The sequence below is a fragment of the Periophthalmus magnuspinnatus genome, chromosome 18 (assembly GCF_009829125.3).
Source record: "Periophthalmus magnuspinnatus isolate fPerMag1 chromosome 18, fPerMag1.2.pri, whole genome shotgun sequence".
Lineage (NCBI taxonomy): Eukaryota > Metazoa > Chordata > Actinopteri > Gobiiformes > Gobiidae > Periophthalmus > Periophthalmus magnuspinnatus.
In genome coordinates, this window is record NC_047143.1 from 24,795,225 (window position 1) to 24,814,286 (window position 19,062).

General features: G+C 37.3%; 2 protein-coding genes across 3 annotated transcripts; one reads left to right on the forward strand and one right to left on the reverse strand.

The window, feature by feature from the left end:
- Positions 1–444: 444 nt before the first annotated feature.
- Positions 445–5,796, reverse strand: plaa (phospholipase A2-activating protein). Its single transcript, XM_033983538.2, has 14 exons — positions 5,561–5,796; positions 5,130–5,323; positions 4,419–4,519; positions 4,212–4,332; positions 3,964–4,131; positions 3,748–3,883; positions 3,466–3,635; positions 3,242–3,393; positions 2,478–2,697; positions 1,890–1,955; positions 1,656–1,733; positions 1,472–1,579; positions 1,195–1,362; positions 445–1,113 (listed from the first exon to the last, which is right to left on the reverse strand). The coding sequence occupies exons 1-14, from the start codon at positions 5,707–5,709 to the stop codon at positions 545–547; spliced, it is 2,400 nt and encodes a 799-aa protein (XP_033839429.1). The 5' UTR covers positions 5,710–5,796; the 3' UTR covers positions 445–544.
- An 887-nt stretch (positions 5,797–6,683) lies between these two features.
- Positions 6,684–15,343, forward strand: zdhhc21 (zinc finger DHHC-type palmitoyltransferase 21). 2 transcript variants are annotated; one of them, XR_008649099.1, is made up of 9 exons: positions 6,684–6,758; positions 7,167–7,334; positions 7,419–7,517; positions 8,094–8,205; positions 9,442–9,580; positions 9,666–9,782; positions 9,874–9,917; positions 11,856–13,360; positions 13,429–14,300. XR_008649099.1 is itself a non-coding variant. In XM_033983684.2 (8 exons), exons 2-8 carry the CDS (start codon positions 7,181–7,183, stop codon positions 11,989–11,991), a joined length of 801 nt encoding a protein of 266 aa, XP_033839575.1. In that variant the 5' UTR covers positions 6,684–6,758; positions 7,167–7,180; the 3' UTR covers positions 11,992–15,343. The 2 variants fall into 2 exon arrangements, 1 of the variants encoding a protein (XP_033839575.1); XM_033983684.2 differs by having other exon boundaries at positions 11,856–15,343.
- The last annotated feature ends 3,719 nt before the right edge of the window (positions 15,344–19,062 follow it).

Here is a 19,062-nt window from a genome sequence, read left to right on the forward strand (position 1 = left end):
TCTTATACATCTTAGTTTTTTCCTGTTTTAATTGAGCAAATAAAAACCTTTCTACTATTTCCAAAAGCTTAAGCAAAAAAGTTGTATTGACATATAAAGGTTGTTTTTCTTTGTGCAATGTCACAATGCAACTGTTCAACCTGTTTTTTCTTTGTATGCCTCCCTCCTGGCATTCTATTTGTTGATATGTGTTGTGCGTTTTGTCATAACAATTGACCTTTCTATAATAAAATTAAAATTAAAAAAATAAAAAAGGCACACAATACAGAAAATGTAGCACTTTTTGCTTGAAATTTAAATGAGTCTTTTTGTTCCATGTCTTTTTATTTGTTTTTAAATTGTATTAGATCTGACTGGCAAAACTGTAGTAACTTTGCCTAAAATGTTTGAAAAGATCTCCATTACTAAAAAGCATTAAAAAAAACACACACATACACACAAATTAAGTCCGTTCTTTTTTATTGTTGGTTATACGTGTCACTCAAATCTTTCTGCAGAAATTTTATTACGAAAGAAGTGTATTTGTCATCTATTCATTCACACATCATTGAAGTTCTTTTAAAACCAGCTGACAACATTCTGCCACTTTGGAGGGGTCGGAGACTGTGGAATACTTGTTGATCTGAGAGTTGACGCCCAAAGACTTGGCCAAATCCCGGGCGGTTTGGTCTGACGCTACCGTGGTCCCCAAGGCAACAAGCAGCCTGAAGACCGCCTCCTTGTCCTGCACCGTTTCAAGAGCTCGACTGGCAACGGACAGACACTGGGCTTTGGCTTCTAGATCGGGTTGGCTATGGAAACAGCTGGCGTAGTTCAGCACCAAAGTGGCCAACGCGATGTGGATGTTTTTGTTATTGACTGAGGCCAAATCGGCAGCTCGTGACAGAATCGTTTCGCGCTGGGACACGAGTAGAGACCTGCCGTGCCTGCCGCTAAAACAGTTACACAGAATCCGCAGAGCAAGCATCTGGTTGGCTGGTCGTCCCTCTGGCCTCATCAGGTTGAGGAGGTGGTTGCATAGCTGTACTCCTTCTGCCTCTCCACAAAGAGTTTCATTCACTTGTGGGTGTCGCACAGCCAGCCTCAATATATCCAAAACTGGAAACACAATGTCTAAAGAAAAAAAGAAAAACATCTATAAGTAACACACATCAGATTAGTATAAAAACATATCATTTAATCAGATATGGGGACCTTCTGGCCAGTGAGTCGCCTTCCAGAGCAGGGTGACCTGTTGCATCGTTGGGGCGGGCTCAGAGTTTGAGGCGCACACAGAAACCAGCAGCTGTTCGATAATTTCCAAAAAGTCTTCAGACAGTTTGTGTTCTTGGGGAGCTCCAGCGTTTAACTCCTTTAATTTGGCTACGGCAAATAAACACATTTTTAATTCAAGTTTTGCAATTGAAGTCAACAGGGAACGTCACATAAACGCAAAACTGACTTGATTTGAAACACAGAATTCAGAACTCACCGATGATCTGTGAGCTGTTGGCCTGTTCGAAGCTCACTCCCTCTGTTTTGGGGAAGTAGATGTTTGTGGGAGTTTGTTTGAGGGCAGCAGATGAGTACGCACCTCCTCCTGTTAGACGTGCAAATAGAATGTTATTTAATGCAATAATATGTCTGAGTTATTTTAGTTTTAGCTGATGGTTCACCTGTAAAAGGATCAGCCACACCCACTGGACCACGGGAGTTTGTGTCAGAGTTTGCCCCTGGGATGTAGCGACCAGCACCTGAAAGAAATCATTTTGTTAATAGAACCACAAGAGGCAATGACTATCCTCCCCACCTCCATCAGCAGCACACAGAGCATTTCTGTTGACTTCTCTCTTTCTTTCATTGGGATTACAACAACAAAGCAGTCACACAACATTAATAATGACAAGCACCTGTAAAAGGATCAGCTCCAAAGCCTGTGTTGCCACTTGAAGATCCAGGGACGTACCGATTACCTCCTACGAAACATAAGCAAAACACACTTACGAACACAACTCAGATAATCAGAAATTATTATCCATGTTTTATAGAAATTATAGTTAGTAAATAATCTAACATAAATATAATCAATGGGGGTATTCCATGAAGGTAAAATGAAAACCTGGGTTATTTGGAAGATCCAGGCTTTTCAAATCCTCAGTTCCATCAAAGTGAATAAACAAAACAATCCAACAATTGTCCGGCTCCTCTCTCGTTTAATCCGATCATAAAAAACATCACATTTTGAGCCCATTTTCAGTGATGTCGCTGCTCCATTCATTTGGCCTTTACAGAGTCAGCAGGAGCTCACACAAAACGGAGCTTAAACTTCAGGCTTGGTTTGGCTTTGGTTAGACCCAGCCTTATTTCTTTCATGGAACAACTTGAGGCTTTAACTTGAGCTAGTTTCACCTCAGGATTTCAGAATAAGCCTCGACTTTGATGCAATACGCCCTTTGAGCACTTATAAGTAGATGCTAAAGTGGTAAATATTGCGTTACCAGTGAAAGGGTCGCCTCCCCCTGGCTGCGCAGGTCCCACCACCTGTCCTTTAGTGTTCTCTATGATAAAGTTGGCGACTTGGTCCAGGAACATTGGACTTAGGTCATTCTTCTGTAAAAAGTTGTGTGCTGTGAGCCACGGATCCTCTGAGAGGTTGTAAGGCAGTTTCATGGATGGCCCTCCTTCGTTTACATCAATGGTGAAGACAAAATCGTACTCCTGAAAATGACAGTTTTAATACGTTTGAGTTTTTGTTATTTCCTCTTTTTTGGTGTTTTTTCCTGCAACTATTGTGTTTAAGATTTGCAATTTATGTTTTAAATTCCACATTTTGTTCACAATTAGCGTACATTTGAACACATTGAATACATCCATGCGCAGTAACACCAAGAACACGTTTGGAAAGGTCTAAACTACAGTGGCAGGTTCCGGCCCTAGTTTGAATAGAGGAAAATTATAAAATAAACCTGGAACAGTCTTCCAGAAGATGTGAGACAGGCCTCTACTCTAACAATGTTTAAATCCAGGCTCAAACGGTTCTGTTTATCTGTAAATATGACTGAATGGGTTTTATTCTGCACTTTTCACCTTTAAAGTTCATTTTTATCATGATTATTTATGTTTTGATTGGTTTATATTGTGATTTTAATGTTTTCTTATTCTGTAAAGCACTTTGAATTACTTTGTGTACGAATTGTGCTGTACAAATAAACTTGTCTAGCCTAAAATAACAGGTATCATTACTGGGCAGCTTACGGTTTACCTTTCCTTCATACATGACAGTCTTGGAAGTTTGCTGGTTTGAACCTCCGACCACATCTCCAATTTTCATCCAGCGATCATCACTAACACTCCACTGATACGCCTCAACCTTGTCTCCGTCTTTAATCAGCCGTGTTTGTCCATCTCGATTTCCTAAAGAAAACAGAATGCAGTAAATATAAAAAAAACATTGATCCCACTTTTATAAATATCTTTCCTTCTCACCAGGCTCATTAAGGTGCTCTCTTCCAGGAAGCTCTTCTAGTTTTAAATCTCCAAGGTCTCCGGTCTTTGGGTCAATAGTGGCTTTTGAAAGCTCATCTTCAAAAGCCTGGATGTCCTCAGCACTTGCGATACGGTCCTGAGCCTCAGTAAACACACGGATAATGCCATCGCTGTGGGTTGGAGGAACAAACACAACATTCATAAAGATGTACATACCCCAAAAGTCATATTAAAATAACACAAAGCTGTGACATGCAAAGAAAACTAGACACAAGATTTTACCTGGCACCAACAGCAATGTCACCATTAGGCAAAATACAGCAACACCACACAGACTGAGCAGGCAAACGGATCGTCTGCGTACAGTCCCCTTTCCTCCATATTCTTAAGGTTCTGTCCTCACCGGTGCTTACAAAATCTGGAAAAACAGAAAAAAAGAAATAGATAAACAAAAGCTGATTGATAAATATAGCAACACAAACAAACTCACAAACATACCTTCACTATTAGGGAAAACTGCAATGCTGTAGATGTAGCTAGTGTGTCCGTAGTAAACATGTACGCACTCCCCTGTCACCAGCCACCTTCTAATGCTCCCATCGTTGCTACAGGAAAAAAACTCCAAGTTGTTGAGCACCGCTAATCCTCGTACACAGTCCTCGTGACCTAAAACAAACACGAGAGTCGCTTGAAAACAGGTCATTATAGTTAAATGAGGTTTTTTGTTTACATTTTGTGCATCATACCTGTATACGTCTTTTCACATCGACCTGCTTTCCACAGCTTTATGGTCTTATCAGCTGCACCCGACAGCATGAGGCCTTGTTCAGGTAAAATAACTACACACCACACAGCAGCAGAATGGCCCTAAAACAAACACGTTTACTGTTTCAATTTGAATCCTTGTGAATATGTTTGGAATCACTGCTGTCAACTACAACACTTGGACAAACCTGTAGTGTCATCATGCATTTCTCATTTAGCCAGACTTTGGCTGTAGTGTCCCACGAGCCGCTTAAAAGTGTCCCAAATTTACCAGATGACAATGTGCAAACTGAGGAAGAGAGAGTGCAAAGTGGGTTATTGATGTTATTGATGATCTAAGGTCATTTTTCATACTTGTCCAAGAAAGTAAAAAAAATAATGAATACTCTTTGAATGCATCACAACTACAAAATGTCTTTAGACTAAAGTTTCATTGCTCAAAGGGGAGTGGGATGAAGTAATATGTATTTATTCCCACCCTCGTGTGTGCTTCCAGTACATGCATTTTACAGTTTCTATAATATTTTATAATATTAATATTTATAAATATTTAAATGTACATATCTAAGTCCAACTAATTAGGTGCACTGTTACTTTTCTGACTGGAGTTGCATCATTTGCTTGTCTTCATGGAGGTGTTATTGTTTTGCCAGGAATGTTTCACAGTATGGTAAAAAAAAAAAAAAAAGAAAATAAACAAAGAAATTATTCTGTGAACAAGCTTGCTAGTCCACAGATCTGACCTTGGCCTGGTGGCGTAATCTGCTTGTCTCCATGGAGATGGATAAGTTTAATGTTATACTACTGTAGAAGATTCTAGGCAAAGCAAAAACATCTCCAAGAAGAAGTTACATTGACATTGATTGTCTTCAATATACATTGCCTTGAGTAAAAGTTACCTGTGTTTTTGTGTCCTTTGAGCATATACAGAGGCTGTGGATTGTCCAGTGTAAAAACACATATATTATTGTCATTTCCACCAGTGGCAATCAGTCCACGAGGATATGTGTCACTGGGAGCGATGATGCAAACACAGGAGACGAAGTTGGTGTGTCCAGACATACAGTGCATCTCTGTAAAGCCCCTGTCATGGCTGTGATGGACGAGGAACACACAAGAACAAAGTTTCAGATGAATGAATGACAAAGCTAGTTTCAGTCCAGCTGAGTGTTCTCTGCCTCTGTGCAGCTGCATAGACTCAGAGACAGAGGGCGATATGTGACAACAGAGACTTAGATGTTTATCTCACTAAATGTGACAATTAAGATTAAGAGACACAATAAACTATAGAAAGCCATGACAGCTTCTTAGCATTGCTAATGATAGCTACCTTGAGTTTGGGACCCAGATTCTTCCGGTGCGGTCCCTGGACACAGAAACAAACGCTCCTTCAGGAAAAGCCGCGGTCGCGAGGCCCCGCACGTCCATCTCATGTCCCGGGATTGAACACCGGAGTTTGTAGGAGTTTTGTGATGCCATTTCTGCCCCAAAACACAAAACAGTCCGATATGCCAAGTAACGTTGACCAGCCGTCAACAAACACCGGCGGCTAATGCTAAAGGAAATGCTAACGGAAGCACTCGTCAGGGGAAATGGAAACTCACAGCAGCGCGCGTGCTGACACCTAGTGGTGAACTACAAGAATACACCCACACACAGACCACACAGTCAGGGATTAGAATGATATTTGAGAAAACTTGATTTTAATATTTTAAAGATAGTTAGAGTCACATATAGGCCTTTCACGATAAATACAATATCGACTTATCGTTCAGTACATGACAGATGGAACAATTATATTTGGGGGTCAATATTTATCTTTACATCAATGGGAAATATTTGGTTATTTTTCTACACTATGATAAAATTTGAGCTGTAGAAGGTTGAATTATGACTCATTATAGATACAAAGTAACTACTTAAGTGTTGGCTTTTGCTATTTCCTTATTTATTTATTACAGTTATTTATTTATTTATTTATTTTTAAACTATTGTACATTTAGAACAGTTTTTTGTGGATAATTCTGTTTTTTAATCTTTTTATTTATTTCTTTTTTACTTTTTTATTTATTTATTTAAGTTTTTTTAATGTATTTTTTCAACGTTTTCTTTTTATTTATTTTTAACGTTTTATTTTTATGTATTTTTTCAACGTTTTCTTTTATTTTTATTTATTTATTTTTTAACGTTTTCTTTTTCCTTTTATTTGTTTATTTTTAACGTTTTCTTTTTATTTATTTCTTTTTAACGTTTTCTTTTTCTTTTCATTGATTTTTTTTTTTTTTGCAACGTTTTATTTTTCTTCTAATTAATTTATTTTTTTTCAACGTTTTCTTTTTCTTTTTATTACTTTATTTTTTTTAACGTTTCTTTTTATCTTTATTTATTTATTTTAACGTTTTCTTTTTACGGCTAAACCGGAAGCGAGGTACAGATTGAGGCTAACAAAACAAACCACTTGTCCCGTCCATCCCACAAGGAAGTATCTGTGCTCCTGCGGGCGCTGGAGAGGACGGGGCTAGAAACAGGTATTTTTGTTTATTCCCACAATGAATTTAAACTTAAATCTGTCCATTCTAATCTACAGTTATATCGTGTATAAATAGAGGTTAAAAATCTAGGTCGCTAATGTTTGCTAACGTGATAAAGCTAGTGGTGCCAAGCCCAACCTGATCTGTCCTTAGAATGAATGATGGAGAAGAGATCATGCAATGGAAGTGTGCCATTTTACTAAATATGATTATGTACAGGAGAAATCACGTACTGCTGTTAATTTGACTACTATTTTTACACTACAATTACTGAGAATAATGTCTTAAGAAAACTGTATTGGCTGGTAATTGTTTATTATAAGACCAATGCCATTTGTTTATGTTGTTCTCATGCAAATCCCACTGTTATTTCTTGATCTCTTTTATTTCTTCTGTCTTCCTCAGTCCCAGCAGCAGCCATGAAGCTACGACTACATTTCGTGGTGGACCCCATGGGCTGGCTCTGTGTCAGTGTGGTGTTTGGCATCTGGCTCTACAACTCAATTTTTGTTCCTAAACTTGTACTTCTTCCACACTACAATGAAGGACACATACCTTGGGCTATTGTTGTTTGTAAGGACTTTATGGTTTCTTACGTTTTGCATTATCTTGTGTTAAATTATGCGTTCTTAACCTTAACTTGTTGTGTTTCTTTAGGTTATTACATAGCATCGGCACTGTGCTTTGCCGCCCTGTTCAGAGCTTCCACAGCAGACCCTGGTCGTCTTCCGTTAGACCCACATATACCTCATTCTGGTATGAACCAAAACAGTAACATGACTTGATTTTTGTAGAATTACAATATTGCATTTTCCATTTTACGCTATTTTCAAATCTATGTTATAATGTTTCCTCATCACAAACAGACCTGGAGTTGTGTTTTGTTTCATTCACACATGTTTAACACACAAATCCTGCATATTTAGGCCAAGTTCTTCTCTCAAATAGAAAACACTCTGTTCCGCTTTGTAATGTGGTAAAACAGGAAGTGCCCACTGGGATTTTAAACTCCACACACCTTCACTAGAATCATTCGAATGATCTCAGACCTGGAATTGCCGATCTCTACTGAACTAAAGGTAAAAGGAGCTGTTAACTGGAAAACTACCACTTCATGACATCACAAACTGGAACAGAGTGTTTTCAGTTTGAGAAGAGAAGAACTCAATCTAAATATGCAGGGTTTGTATTTTAAACACGTGTGAATGAAAGAAAACACAACTTCAGGTCTGTTTTTGATGCAGTAACAGCTTTATAACATGGCTTAAACCTCACAAGAGTCAGTTTTGCATTATACAGGACCTTTTAATTGTTTTCTCTCTCTTTCCACAGAGCGAGAACACTGGGAGCTGTGCAATAAGTGTAACTTAATGAGACCAAAGAGGTCGCATCACTGCAGCCGTTGTGGCCACTGTGTCCGCAGAATGGACCACCACTGTCCTTGGTCAGTAGAGTTGTACACAAAACAATATATATGTATAGTTTGGTATTATTTTAAAAGTTATTTATTGGTATTACATGATCATAACAATTTTATAGTGTTATGTATGTCAAGAAGTACCTCAGTAGTGAATATGTTTACATTCTAGTGTTACACAGTCTTGCAGTAGCCCCGCTTACTGTTTAATAGTCCGTTAAATGTAATTTTGTTGTTACTTGAGACACAAAGACATCACTTTGACTCTGTGTCATGGATGCCCTGTTCAAAATACATGAATACATATGAATATAAATACATGCATATACAGAAATGCAGACAAATACAGAATACAAACAAAAAAAACAAAACAAGTCTATACAAGTTCATTTAAAACATTAAAAACATGAGCAGGTGTGAGTATAAATGTTTATTACCAGATTATTAAATTGCGTTTGCGTTTTTAAACTGTTACATAAATCCGAGATCTGTTTTTTAAAGGATATGTTTTCCTCAAGCCAAAACCCAAGATATGTTTAGGTGGTGACTCTTTCAAGACTTGTAGGTTACACATTACCTAAATAAAACTAATAAAACTAAGCATATGGTTTTTTAAGTATATGATTTAAAAACAGTTGAAACCAAAAGCTTACATACATTATATAAAAAAGACATATATGCTTTTTTTTTCTGAAGTCTGAGACATTTTTTGGGCAAACCTGAAAAGGCCTGTGCAAGCAAAGCGGCCGACAAATTTGGCTCAGTTACACCAGTTCTGTCGGGAGGAATGGGTCAAAATTCCTGCCAAATACTGTGAGAAGCTTGTGGAAGGAAATCCAAAATGTCTGACCTAAATCACACAGTTTAAAGGCAATAATAGTACCAAATACTAGTGAAACGTATGTACACTTCTGACTTAAAAATTGTTTTAAAAAATCTCTCTATAATTATTCTGACATTTAACAAATAGAAATAATTTTAGTAATCCTAATCGACCTAAAACTGGAAAAATTTAGTCTGATTTCATGTCAGACAGTGAGAGAGAAAAAAAAAAACAAAACGTATGTATCTTTTTAAATAGTGTGTATAAGCTTCTGGTTTCGACTGTACTTAGTTTTATTTATATTCAATGATAATTTAAGTTATGAAAGGATTTTTTTAGATTTTTGAAAGCAGTTTTAAAGGTATCTGACAATAAGAGTAAATCCTTGTATTGTGAATCGTGATGTAATCCTTAATAAATGTAAAAATCTTTCGTTGCAGGATCAATAACTGTGTGGGAGAAGATAACCACTGGCTCTTCCTCCAGCTTTGTTTCTACGCTCAGGTCCTCAGTTTGTTCACTCTAGTGTTGGACTTCTGCCAGTACTACTACTTCCAGCCCTTGACACAACTAGATCAGGTATTTTTCACTTCAAAACACTGAAATCATTTCCATATCTGACAAAATCCTCAGTTTACACATGTATATTTGTTTTATCTTAAAGGAGAAGTTTACAACACGGCATGAACTGGCTTTGCTGCGGGTTTCGGCGCTCATGGGCGTGGTCATGTTTGGTGGCATGACCAGTTTGTTCTACACTCAGATGACAGGAATCCTTTCAGTGAGTAAAAGAGAGATAGATTTAGAACAAAAGAACTACCTAGGTTTTGTGGGTTTGCTCATTAACTGAAGTGATTCATCTTGTTTAACAGGATACCACGACCATAGAGAAAATGTCACAGTTCTCAAATGAAATGTGAGTATTTCAGATTTTTTTTGTTTAAATTTAATGTAATACTGACAAACATAGTGATCTGACATATACAAGTGGTGATAAGAGGTGATGAGACATACTAGGACAAGTCAAGTCAAACTGAGACAGACCCAGTCAAATCGAGACACACCGAGACAAACAAAAACAAACCGAGACAAGCCAAGACTAACCAAGACTAACCGAGATAAACCAGGACATACCGGGACATACCAGGACATACCAGGACATGCCGAGACAAGGAGAAACCAAGACAAAGATAAACCAAGACAAACCAGATAAACCAAGACATACCAGGACATACCAGAACATACTGGGACATATCAGGACATACCGGGACATACTGGGACATATCAGGACACACCAGGACATGCCGAGACAAGGGGAAACCAAGACAAAGATAAACCAAGATAAATCAAAACAAACCAAGACAAACAAGACAAACCAAGACAAACCAGGACATATCAAGACATACCAACATAAACCAAGACAAGGACAAACCAGGACAAACCAGGACAAACCAAGACTAACCAAGACTAATCAAAACAAACCAAGACAAACCAGGACATACCAATATTATAATAATAGCTGTTGTGATCAGTGAAGCCCAGTTGTTGTTTTTTTTGTTTTGTTTTTTTGTTTTTTTATGAGCCCTAACCCAGTGCAGAGAGGGGCCCTCCACACAGTCTGTAATGAGTATTTTTTGATTACATGTACAACAACACTACAACATCTAGTGTGGACCCACATGATGATTTGGGCCCAGGGCTCAGATGCTCCACCCCTGAACACATGAGTTTATTTCAGTGAGTGAGAGGGTCATTCACCCTGTGTCTCCTGCTCATGACTCGTGTTAATATGTGTAACAGACTTTAAAAGGACATTGGTTTTATAGAACTGTCTTCACTTTACTTACCAACAGACAGTGGAGGAAGTAAAAGTACAGATACTGGGGCAAAACAAAATACACAAGTAAAAGTAAAAGTATCACATGAAAAAATCTACTGGAGTAAAAGTATAAGAGTAGCTGTTTAAAATGTACTTAAAGAGCAAAATGTAAATGTATTTTGCACAGATCTAATGAAGGTTCAGATGTAATAATTTTGAAACAACTGAAACGTTTAAAATCTGTCTGTCTTCTAGCTGTTTTTAGTGTATATTTTGGTTTTGCTCAAACTACAAACATGTTAAAAATAAACCCTCAGCCTTTTCAGCAGGTCTCAAACTATAATAAAAAATACTTTTACTTTTCAGTCTTGTCAACAATATAGTGGAGTAGAAAGTAGAAATCACTGAGTTTCAGATGACAGTATAACATTCTATTGACCTGTTATATATAATACAGATGCGGGGCTGCAAATATTAGTTTTGTTCCGATGCAGATTTTGAAATATAGTGAGTTCTTGGGTCTAGTCACTAACAGAAATGATCAGGTTCAACATTTGTGAATTTACCTTTTGGATATTTCATGCCATAGCACAATGTAATCAATGGGGAAAACTGTTTGGGTGATGGGATTTTGACATCACCACAGGATCTGAAAACGACCAATACCTGCTCTCAAACGAAGTGGAGCAACAGCAAAAATATCTACTTTAAAATGTAAGAATATTAGGTATCTGTGCAGTATTTTTATTACTTTTACTTCGTTCCGTTCCACCACTGCCAACAGCCACTTGTAACTGATGAATTCTCCAAACAGACCATGTCATTGAACAATACAACTTTCCAAACTTACTTAACTTGGCTCCTGAAAGAGTGATTTGGGGTGATTATTTAGAGGTTTTTGGTTTAGATTGACAGTCACGACAGCTCCAGAGCAAGTTCAATGAGTTACACAGAAAATACAGCTAAAACAGCACTAAATATCTTGTTAATATTATAAAAAATATGAAATGCATGATTATAATTATTTCTTTGCAGGTTAAGTTCAAAGAAGCAGTGGCAGAGCGCGTTGGCTGAGGTCTGTGGAACTCGATGGAAACTCCTGTGGCTGCTTCCACTCAGAGCGAGGCAGCCTCTCCAGCCCGGACACCATTACCACCGCTCCCACGTTTAGGTCAGACGTGTTTTATTCCCTTTAAATTGTATCATAAGAGCTAGAAGAACACTACGTCAACAGGATCCAACGGCCCTTTTGTGGATTTATTAGAACATAAGACACAGCCAAACCTTCTTGCGTTTTTTCATTGCTTCTTGGCTTCTTCCAAAATATCAGACTGATTTTTGAGGATTTTGCCGAATCAAGAAACTTCACCGGGAAATGTTTGTTTGTTTTCTGGCACTGTGAATCTTGACGACGTTTGAAAGACTTGGTTTGCATCGGAAAACAAGCGCTCACTCAGGTTATATTCAACAAAAACTTTATTAACTTCAATCAGACGCAGAATGAGGATGACTGCAGTGTGTGTGGGATGTCTGTACGATGTTGGTGCCTTGTTTTATTTAATCATATTTAGTTCTGTTGCATGAGCTGGTTTTAATCTTGTGTTTTTAATTGTTTGTTTAAATGTAATTTATTTTTATATGGGTAAAAAGTGTTGATTCTTTTACGGCTGAGGGGAATGTTGCTATTACACAGGTTGACTTTTGAATGTTTTTGTTTATTGCTGTGGGATTTTTGATGTTTTATGAAGCGTGACCATGAAGTTTGTCAGCTGTAACATTATGGCCCTGTTTCACAAAGGAGGTTCAGTAAACTCTGGGTTTAAGACTTAACTCTTCCCTGAGACGGACAACTCACAGTTTTCCGTTTCGTTAAATAGGTTTGGAGCAGAGCTGGAAACTCAAGAGACAGTAAAAGGTTGAGTTCAGCAGAGACTTTACTAAGACTTTATTAATAAATCCCAGAAAAGAGCAGTCACCATGACAACAGTAAACCAGAGGAGGTGTCCATCTTAGAGAAACAGGAAGTCATGTGACTGTGGATCAGGTTTAGTATGAAAGGAATATGGAGGAGGAGTTTATACTGTTTTAATATGAAGATACAAATGAAAATACTCCAAGGCCCACATCATTTTGTTGCAGCCTATTTACTTAAGCCTTACTTTGTGTATGTATAATATATAATACATATATAATTACCATGTTTAACTAATCTAAGATGTTGAGAGCTGTGCAACTCATTGGGTTTTTAATGAATTCTACATAAATGTACATGAATTAAAGTGAATGAAGTGTGGTCCATAAAGCACACTTCAGAACAGACATGCTTTAGTGCACAACAGATGAAAGTATTTAAGTAAAATAGTGTAAAATAGAAATGAAAACAAGTCAAATCACTAAACCCAAACCCCACACCCCAGTCTGATTAAGTGAACCTGATCCACCTGTGACTGACCAATCAGAGCTCTCCTTTAGGAGCAGGGACTGACCAATCAGAGCTCTCCTTTAGGAGCAGGGACTGACCAATCAGAGCTCTCCTTTAGGTGCAGGGACTGACCAATCAGAGCTTTCCTTCAGGAGCAGGGACTGACCAATCAGAGCTCTCCTTCAGGGGCAGACTCTGGTTAAACTCAGGGTAAATAAAACCTGCTCTGGACCAGTTTAGGTTCACAGATTGTTGCCATGGTGACAGACTCAGAGTTTAGTTTCACTCTAGTATATATAACCCTGAGCTCATCTCTTTTCAGGATTAACAAACTCCGGGTTTGGCCTAAACCTGCTTTTTGAAACAGAGCCAAAGACGACTGACAGTAAAAAAAAAAACACACTTAAATATTTGTCACAGAAGATTTTGTAAACATTTTGTCCTCGGTGTGTTAGAAGAACAAGAAAATAAGCCATGTTTTGACAAGGAGGAAATTGAGATATATGTGAGAGAGCTCCTCCAAACCTCCTGCTTCGTTCGGATGTTTTATTCGTCTGCAACTGTCAAAATTTACCGAAACTCATCCAAAAAACAAACTGGAAAACTGGTGACAGATGTGAGAATACAATGCTCTCCCTTTGTTTTTGTTTATAGCAACTTTTATGCAAATGAATAACGGACATGCGGTTGTCTGATCATATTATCGTCCAATGAACTCAGTGTCCCGGGGAAAAAAAACCTCTTTATTATGTCATTGTGTAGACTTTGCACTGATTATGCTCATGTTTAGACACTTCTGAGGTTAGGCGTGGCTTTATATATCAAATTAAGTCCGTGTACACAGCTGCTCGGAGGGTCTGTACCTGTAGTTTTAAGTGCCTGTAGATTATAAGTTATATATCCCACTTTTCACAGCGTTTGGTCTATATACAAACCAAAGACCAGGGGATTTTTTGCAATAGTTACGCAGGGGAACGACGCATGTTTCACCACAGTAAGTGCAGCTGCTGATGTGAGTTTAAGTACACTGTTTTAAGCACTATTACTACTGTTTATGTGGTACTTTTTCCCAATCGTTTATGTTTTATGTGTAATTTATAAGCCTTATTTTGTTTACTTTAATCGAGGGAGGTGTTCTGCAGTTCCACGTCGAAGTGAATTGTGAAATGATTTTGTTTACGTGTTTAATTTTTGTATTTTTTATTCAATAAGCCATATTTGCGTTGTCGGTAGTAACAGCAATAGCCTTTACTTGAATCACGGAATATCACGTAGAGTCCGCTTTGAACAGAACCTGCTTTTACTAGGCCTGTCCGTAGACAGGCCTAGTTTTATATAAATGGACGTAGCTAACACGCTAGCCGCCGCTGTCGAGTTACAAACAGGAAGTGAGCATGTGCGCGCTTTCGGCTCCATCGATTCTGGCTCCATTTCACTTTCCTACGGTTTTTATTCCTCTATTTTATCCGTAAATGAACGTCCCAACGTCGCTCCCGCTAGCGTTAGCAACAGGATTGATTGACAGCGTTGCTAAGCGTCTACTCCCTGCTAAACCAACGTGCGTTACCTTCAACATCCTCGCTCCGGATTGGCTCTTTGGTTGCTATGATACGCACGGTCGGAATTCCAAATACGTAACGTCTTCAAATTAGCTGCTATAACAGCTAGCCTCGATTAGCTTCATTTGTCACACTCACTTAGTCCACTTTTTTGTACATTCCACGGGCCTGTCAACTTATCATTCATTCTGTTATTTATTTTAACAATTTTGTTCATTTAGAAACTATTTTTGGGTTCAGTTTTAATATTATCATTTATTGTTACATTTATTTCAACAAAATATCGCGCTTCAGAGTTTGTTACTGCGACAGGTCTAGTTTTACATCATTTCTGTAACTGTCCTGACTCCGTTATAAGTTCTAAGTTGTTGTTCGCGCTCCTGAAACGGTCCGAGGGGTTAAACTTTTATCATTTCTGCTTTAGACACTACTGCGGTTAAGACAAAGACGACACATAAAGTACTGTATGTCACGATCTCACATTTAAAGTGATTTGTGTGTTGAAAATGTATCTTGATTATAATAAAACTGATTATGAATATTCGTGATTGTTTATTTTTAATTGTGTGCTGTGTTTTTTGCTAACTAGTACTTGGTTTTATTGGGTAAAAGTACAGATACAGGAGTAAAAAGAAAAATACTCAGGTAAAAGTAAAAGTATCACATGAAAAAATCTACTTGAGTAAAAAAAAAAAGTATTAAAGTACGTGTAAAAATGTACTTAAAGACTAGGGCTGGGTATCATTAAGACTTTGCCGATACTATACATACCTCGATACATAGACCACGATACGGTAAATATCTCGATACAGTGCACTGTCGATTCAATACAATACGATATGATATATTTCAAATCGATTCAATACGATTCAGGGAAAAATAAAAGCTTTTGAGACACTTCATGATCAACCCCATTTTCACAAAAAACTCAACTTTTTTATTTTTATTTATCTTCCATTTATTGAAGATGAATGAACATAAAGTGCATTTTTTGTGCATTTTATCAACTAGAAAAACACATTAAACTGTTACATGTGTCAGAATTATTCATCCACAGTTTATACAAGCTCCACATTTACGTTTACACAGAGACATGTGCAGTTTTACGACTCTGAACGATCACAACATATCAACAAAAACACAACTGTGACGCTAAAAGTCTTTGTTAAACTAAAGTTAATGTAACCCGCCTGGTTAGAGTTAAAAATAATGTTTCTTTTTTTTTAAAATTGTTTTATTTCATGTTATACATAATTTGTTTTATTTTGAAAACCGGAAGTTATTTTGACGGGAAACCGGAAGTAGTATGAACATGCGCAGATAGCTTAACTTTGCTCACGCGCGCACAGAGCACAGTCTTTCGTCTCACGTGTTGGTTGAAAAAGAAAAAGGTATGAAAGCCGAAATACAATGTCTTGAAAATGACAAATGTTGAACTTTATGCTCTAATATGATTAAAACTCCTGTTTAGAGGTGAAAGAACCATTGAAGACGCACTTTTAAAGTGCTGAATCACCCGAGTTAATCGTCTTGGTAAGCTAGCACACACGTGTTCTCATCTGTATTAAGACGCTCTCTTTTGAGCATGCTAGCTCATCATTTTGGGTTTTTTGCACATTTTAAGTTCATTTTGTAAAGAAATATATTGCGAAAAGCATTTCATTGATTGTGTAAGAGGGATAATTCATGGTGATATGTAACGTGCCATTAAAGCTGCAGTTTGGATCATTTTACACTGAAACAGAAACTAGTCACACTCGCTAAACGTGACTCTGGGTCAAAATAGAAAGCATTTGGAGATACAATTGTCATTATAAGTTATCTAAATTGAGTAAAACCAGCAAAGCTGCGATTTTTGTTATTTAAAACTATGTATTTTATTTCTTTTATCTGAAATCCTATGTTAAAAAGGGTTGCTAAGTGAAAAGATACACAGAAATATGGGTTATGCATTTAACTGTAAAAGTTGATGTGTTTTCATAAGTACGTGAATGCATTAGTAAAATGTGATATTACATTTAATTGGAATTACTATGGGTTAAAATCATATTTTAACTATAGGAAACATTTATTTGGAAAGTAATTGTAGTTACCTACTTGTTAACTATATTTAATTATTTCTGATTTGATAAGATAAATTTATGTTGTACAACAACCTTTTATAGGAACTTTATGTGAACCTAGAGGCGAGACGTGTACATACCCTGAAGTGGGTTACATCAATATGAAATAATCATCAAAACAGTGAATCAAATGTCAAATATTCTGCATAAATGAGTTTCTTTCCTCTAAACAAATCACACAAATGTAGCGCTGTGACAGAAAAATTTGGTAAAATAAAAAAATCACTCTTGACGATATATCGATACAGCAGCCCACGATATCAATACTGTATCATTAAATAAAACAATACGATATTTTGATATTTATGCACACCCCTATTAAACAGTGAAAAGTAAAAGTATTTTCTGTATATTTTGAGTCTTATGAAGCTTCAAGTGTAGTGATTTTGATAAAGATTTGAGCTGAATTTTGTTGAAACGGTTGAATAAATTGTTTTGTTTTTTTCCAGCTGTTTTTATTTGAATGAACGTGTTAAAAATAAACCTTCTTTCCTTTTCAGCAGATCTCAAACCAATAAACACTTTTACTTTTCAGTCCTGTTCAAAGACGTAGTAGAGGAAAAAGTACAAATACTCCTCTCAAACGTAGCGAAGTAAACGTAAAAAGTCTCCACTGTCAAATCTACTTACGCAAAGTTCAGATACTTACATTTTTTTACTCCACTACTTTCACCTCTGTTGTACTGTACGACACTGCGGCACAAACATAACCGTTTCTTTAAATTAAGGGGAGTGGTTTGGTTTTTATTCGCACGACTGAACAAAGACTCTATTGTGTGAAGTTTCCATATGCCAACACTCATAAAGTACACACAATACAACACTCAAGGTCCCATATCTTAATGTACTTTTTCTATATATCATAACAATACGGGTCCATCCGCACAGTTAAACGTGTTCCCCGGTGTCGCTGCAGACGGGCTTTGTTCTGGGCGTTCTTGGGTCTCACTGAGGCGTGTGTAATGTGCGTATGATCTGTGAACTTAATCTTCGGACATGTTCTCGGTGTAGTTTGCACGTGGACATTAAAGCGTGTCCTCAGGTGAACTCCGCCGCTCTAGATTTTCTTACCCACAGGCTCTTGGCTCTTTTGTACCAAGACATTTGACACTAGAGCTGGAAACTGAGCCCGGGCTGACTGCATAATGCACGCTACTGTATGTTTCACAAGTCTACCACGCTGAAAAAAAACGTGTTACTGCGTTTTTTTTACACAGCGCTAAACGTACTTCTGCTTTATTTTAACAACTGTACGTGCTGTTTTCTGAGCTACGCCGTGTTATTATGTCGTTTCCTCGTCACAAACAGACCTGGAGTTGTGTTTTGTTTCATTCGCACTCGTTTAACCCATAAATTCTACGTATTCAGGCTGAGAAAACGCTCCGTTCCACCTTGTGATGTCATCAAGTGGCGATACAGGAAGTGCGTCGCTGTCTTTTTAAACTCCACACGCCTTCATTTCTTGAATCATTTGGATGATTTCAGCGCTGGAATTGCCGATCTGTTACTGAAATAAAGGGGGGAAATGGAGGGGTTAGCTTGAAAATGACCACTTTGTGACATCACAAGGTGGAACAGAGATGTAGAAAAAACTAATAATAAATTGTTACGCAAACAACTCCAGGTCTGTTTTTGATGAGTAAAAACATTTAAAAATGGCTTAAATCTCATAAGAGTCAATTTTGCGTAACATAAAACCTTTAAATATCAAATTAGACAAATATTTTAGACAATTTTAAGGAAAAAAACGCATGAAAAACCAAGTATTCTTCAGTGATGTAGGAAAAGGCGACACAAAGGCTTCTGTAAAATCGAATCTAATTTCATTCAGACTTCAGTTCACAGTTGCACAACCTTTACTCCCCCAAAAACAGGTTAGTTTGTTGTTCGGAGAAACTATTGTCTGTATTATCACAATCTTTTTACGTTTTTATCATTGTAACGATTCAAACTATGATTGAGTCTCTATAATGTTGTTGCGTCATTAAAAACAGACCTGGAGTTGTGTTTTTTTGTTTCATTCACACATGTTTAACACACAAACACACCTGCATGTTTAAGCTGAGTTCTTCTCTCAAACTGAAAACACTCTGTTCCACCTTGTGATGTCATCATGTGGTGATACAGGAAGTGCTCCA

Coding starts and splice junctions, on each gene's coding strand:
- plaa (XM_033983538.2), bottom strand. CDS start 5,709: ATGGCATCACAAAACTCCTACAAACTCCGGTGTTCAATCCCGGGACAT. Junction 4,520..5,129: donor CAAAGGACACAAAAACACAG/GTAACTTTTACT, acceptor TCTCTTCCTCAG/TTTGCACATTGTCATCTGGT. Junction 3,394..3,465: donor AGAGCACCTTAATGAGCCTG/GTGAGAAGGAAA, acceptor TGTTTTCTTTAG/GAAATCGAGATGGACAAACA.
- zdhhc21 (XM_033983684.2), top strand. CDS start 7,181: ATGAAGCTACGACTACATTTCGTGGTGGACCCCATGGGCTGGCTCTGT. Junction 7,335..7,418: donor ACCTTGGGCTATTGTTGTTT/GTAAGGACTTTA, acceptor GTGTTTCTTTAG/GTTATTACATAGCATCGGCA. Junction 9,918..11,855: donor TCACAGTTCTCAAATGAAAT/GTGAGTATTTCA, acceptor ATTTCTTTGCAG/GTTAAGTTCAAAGAAGCAGT.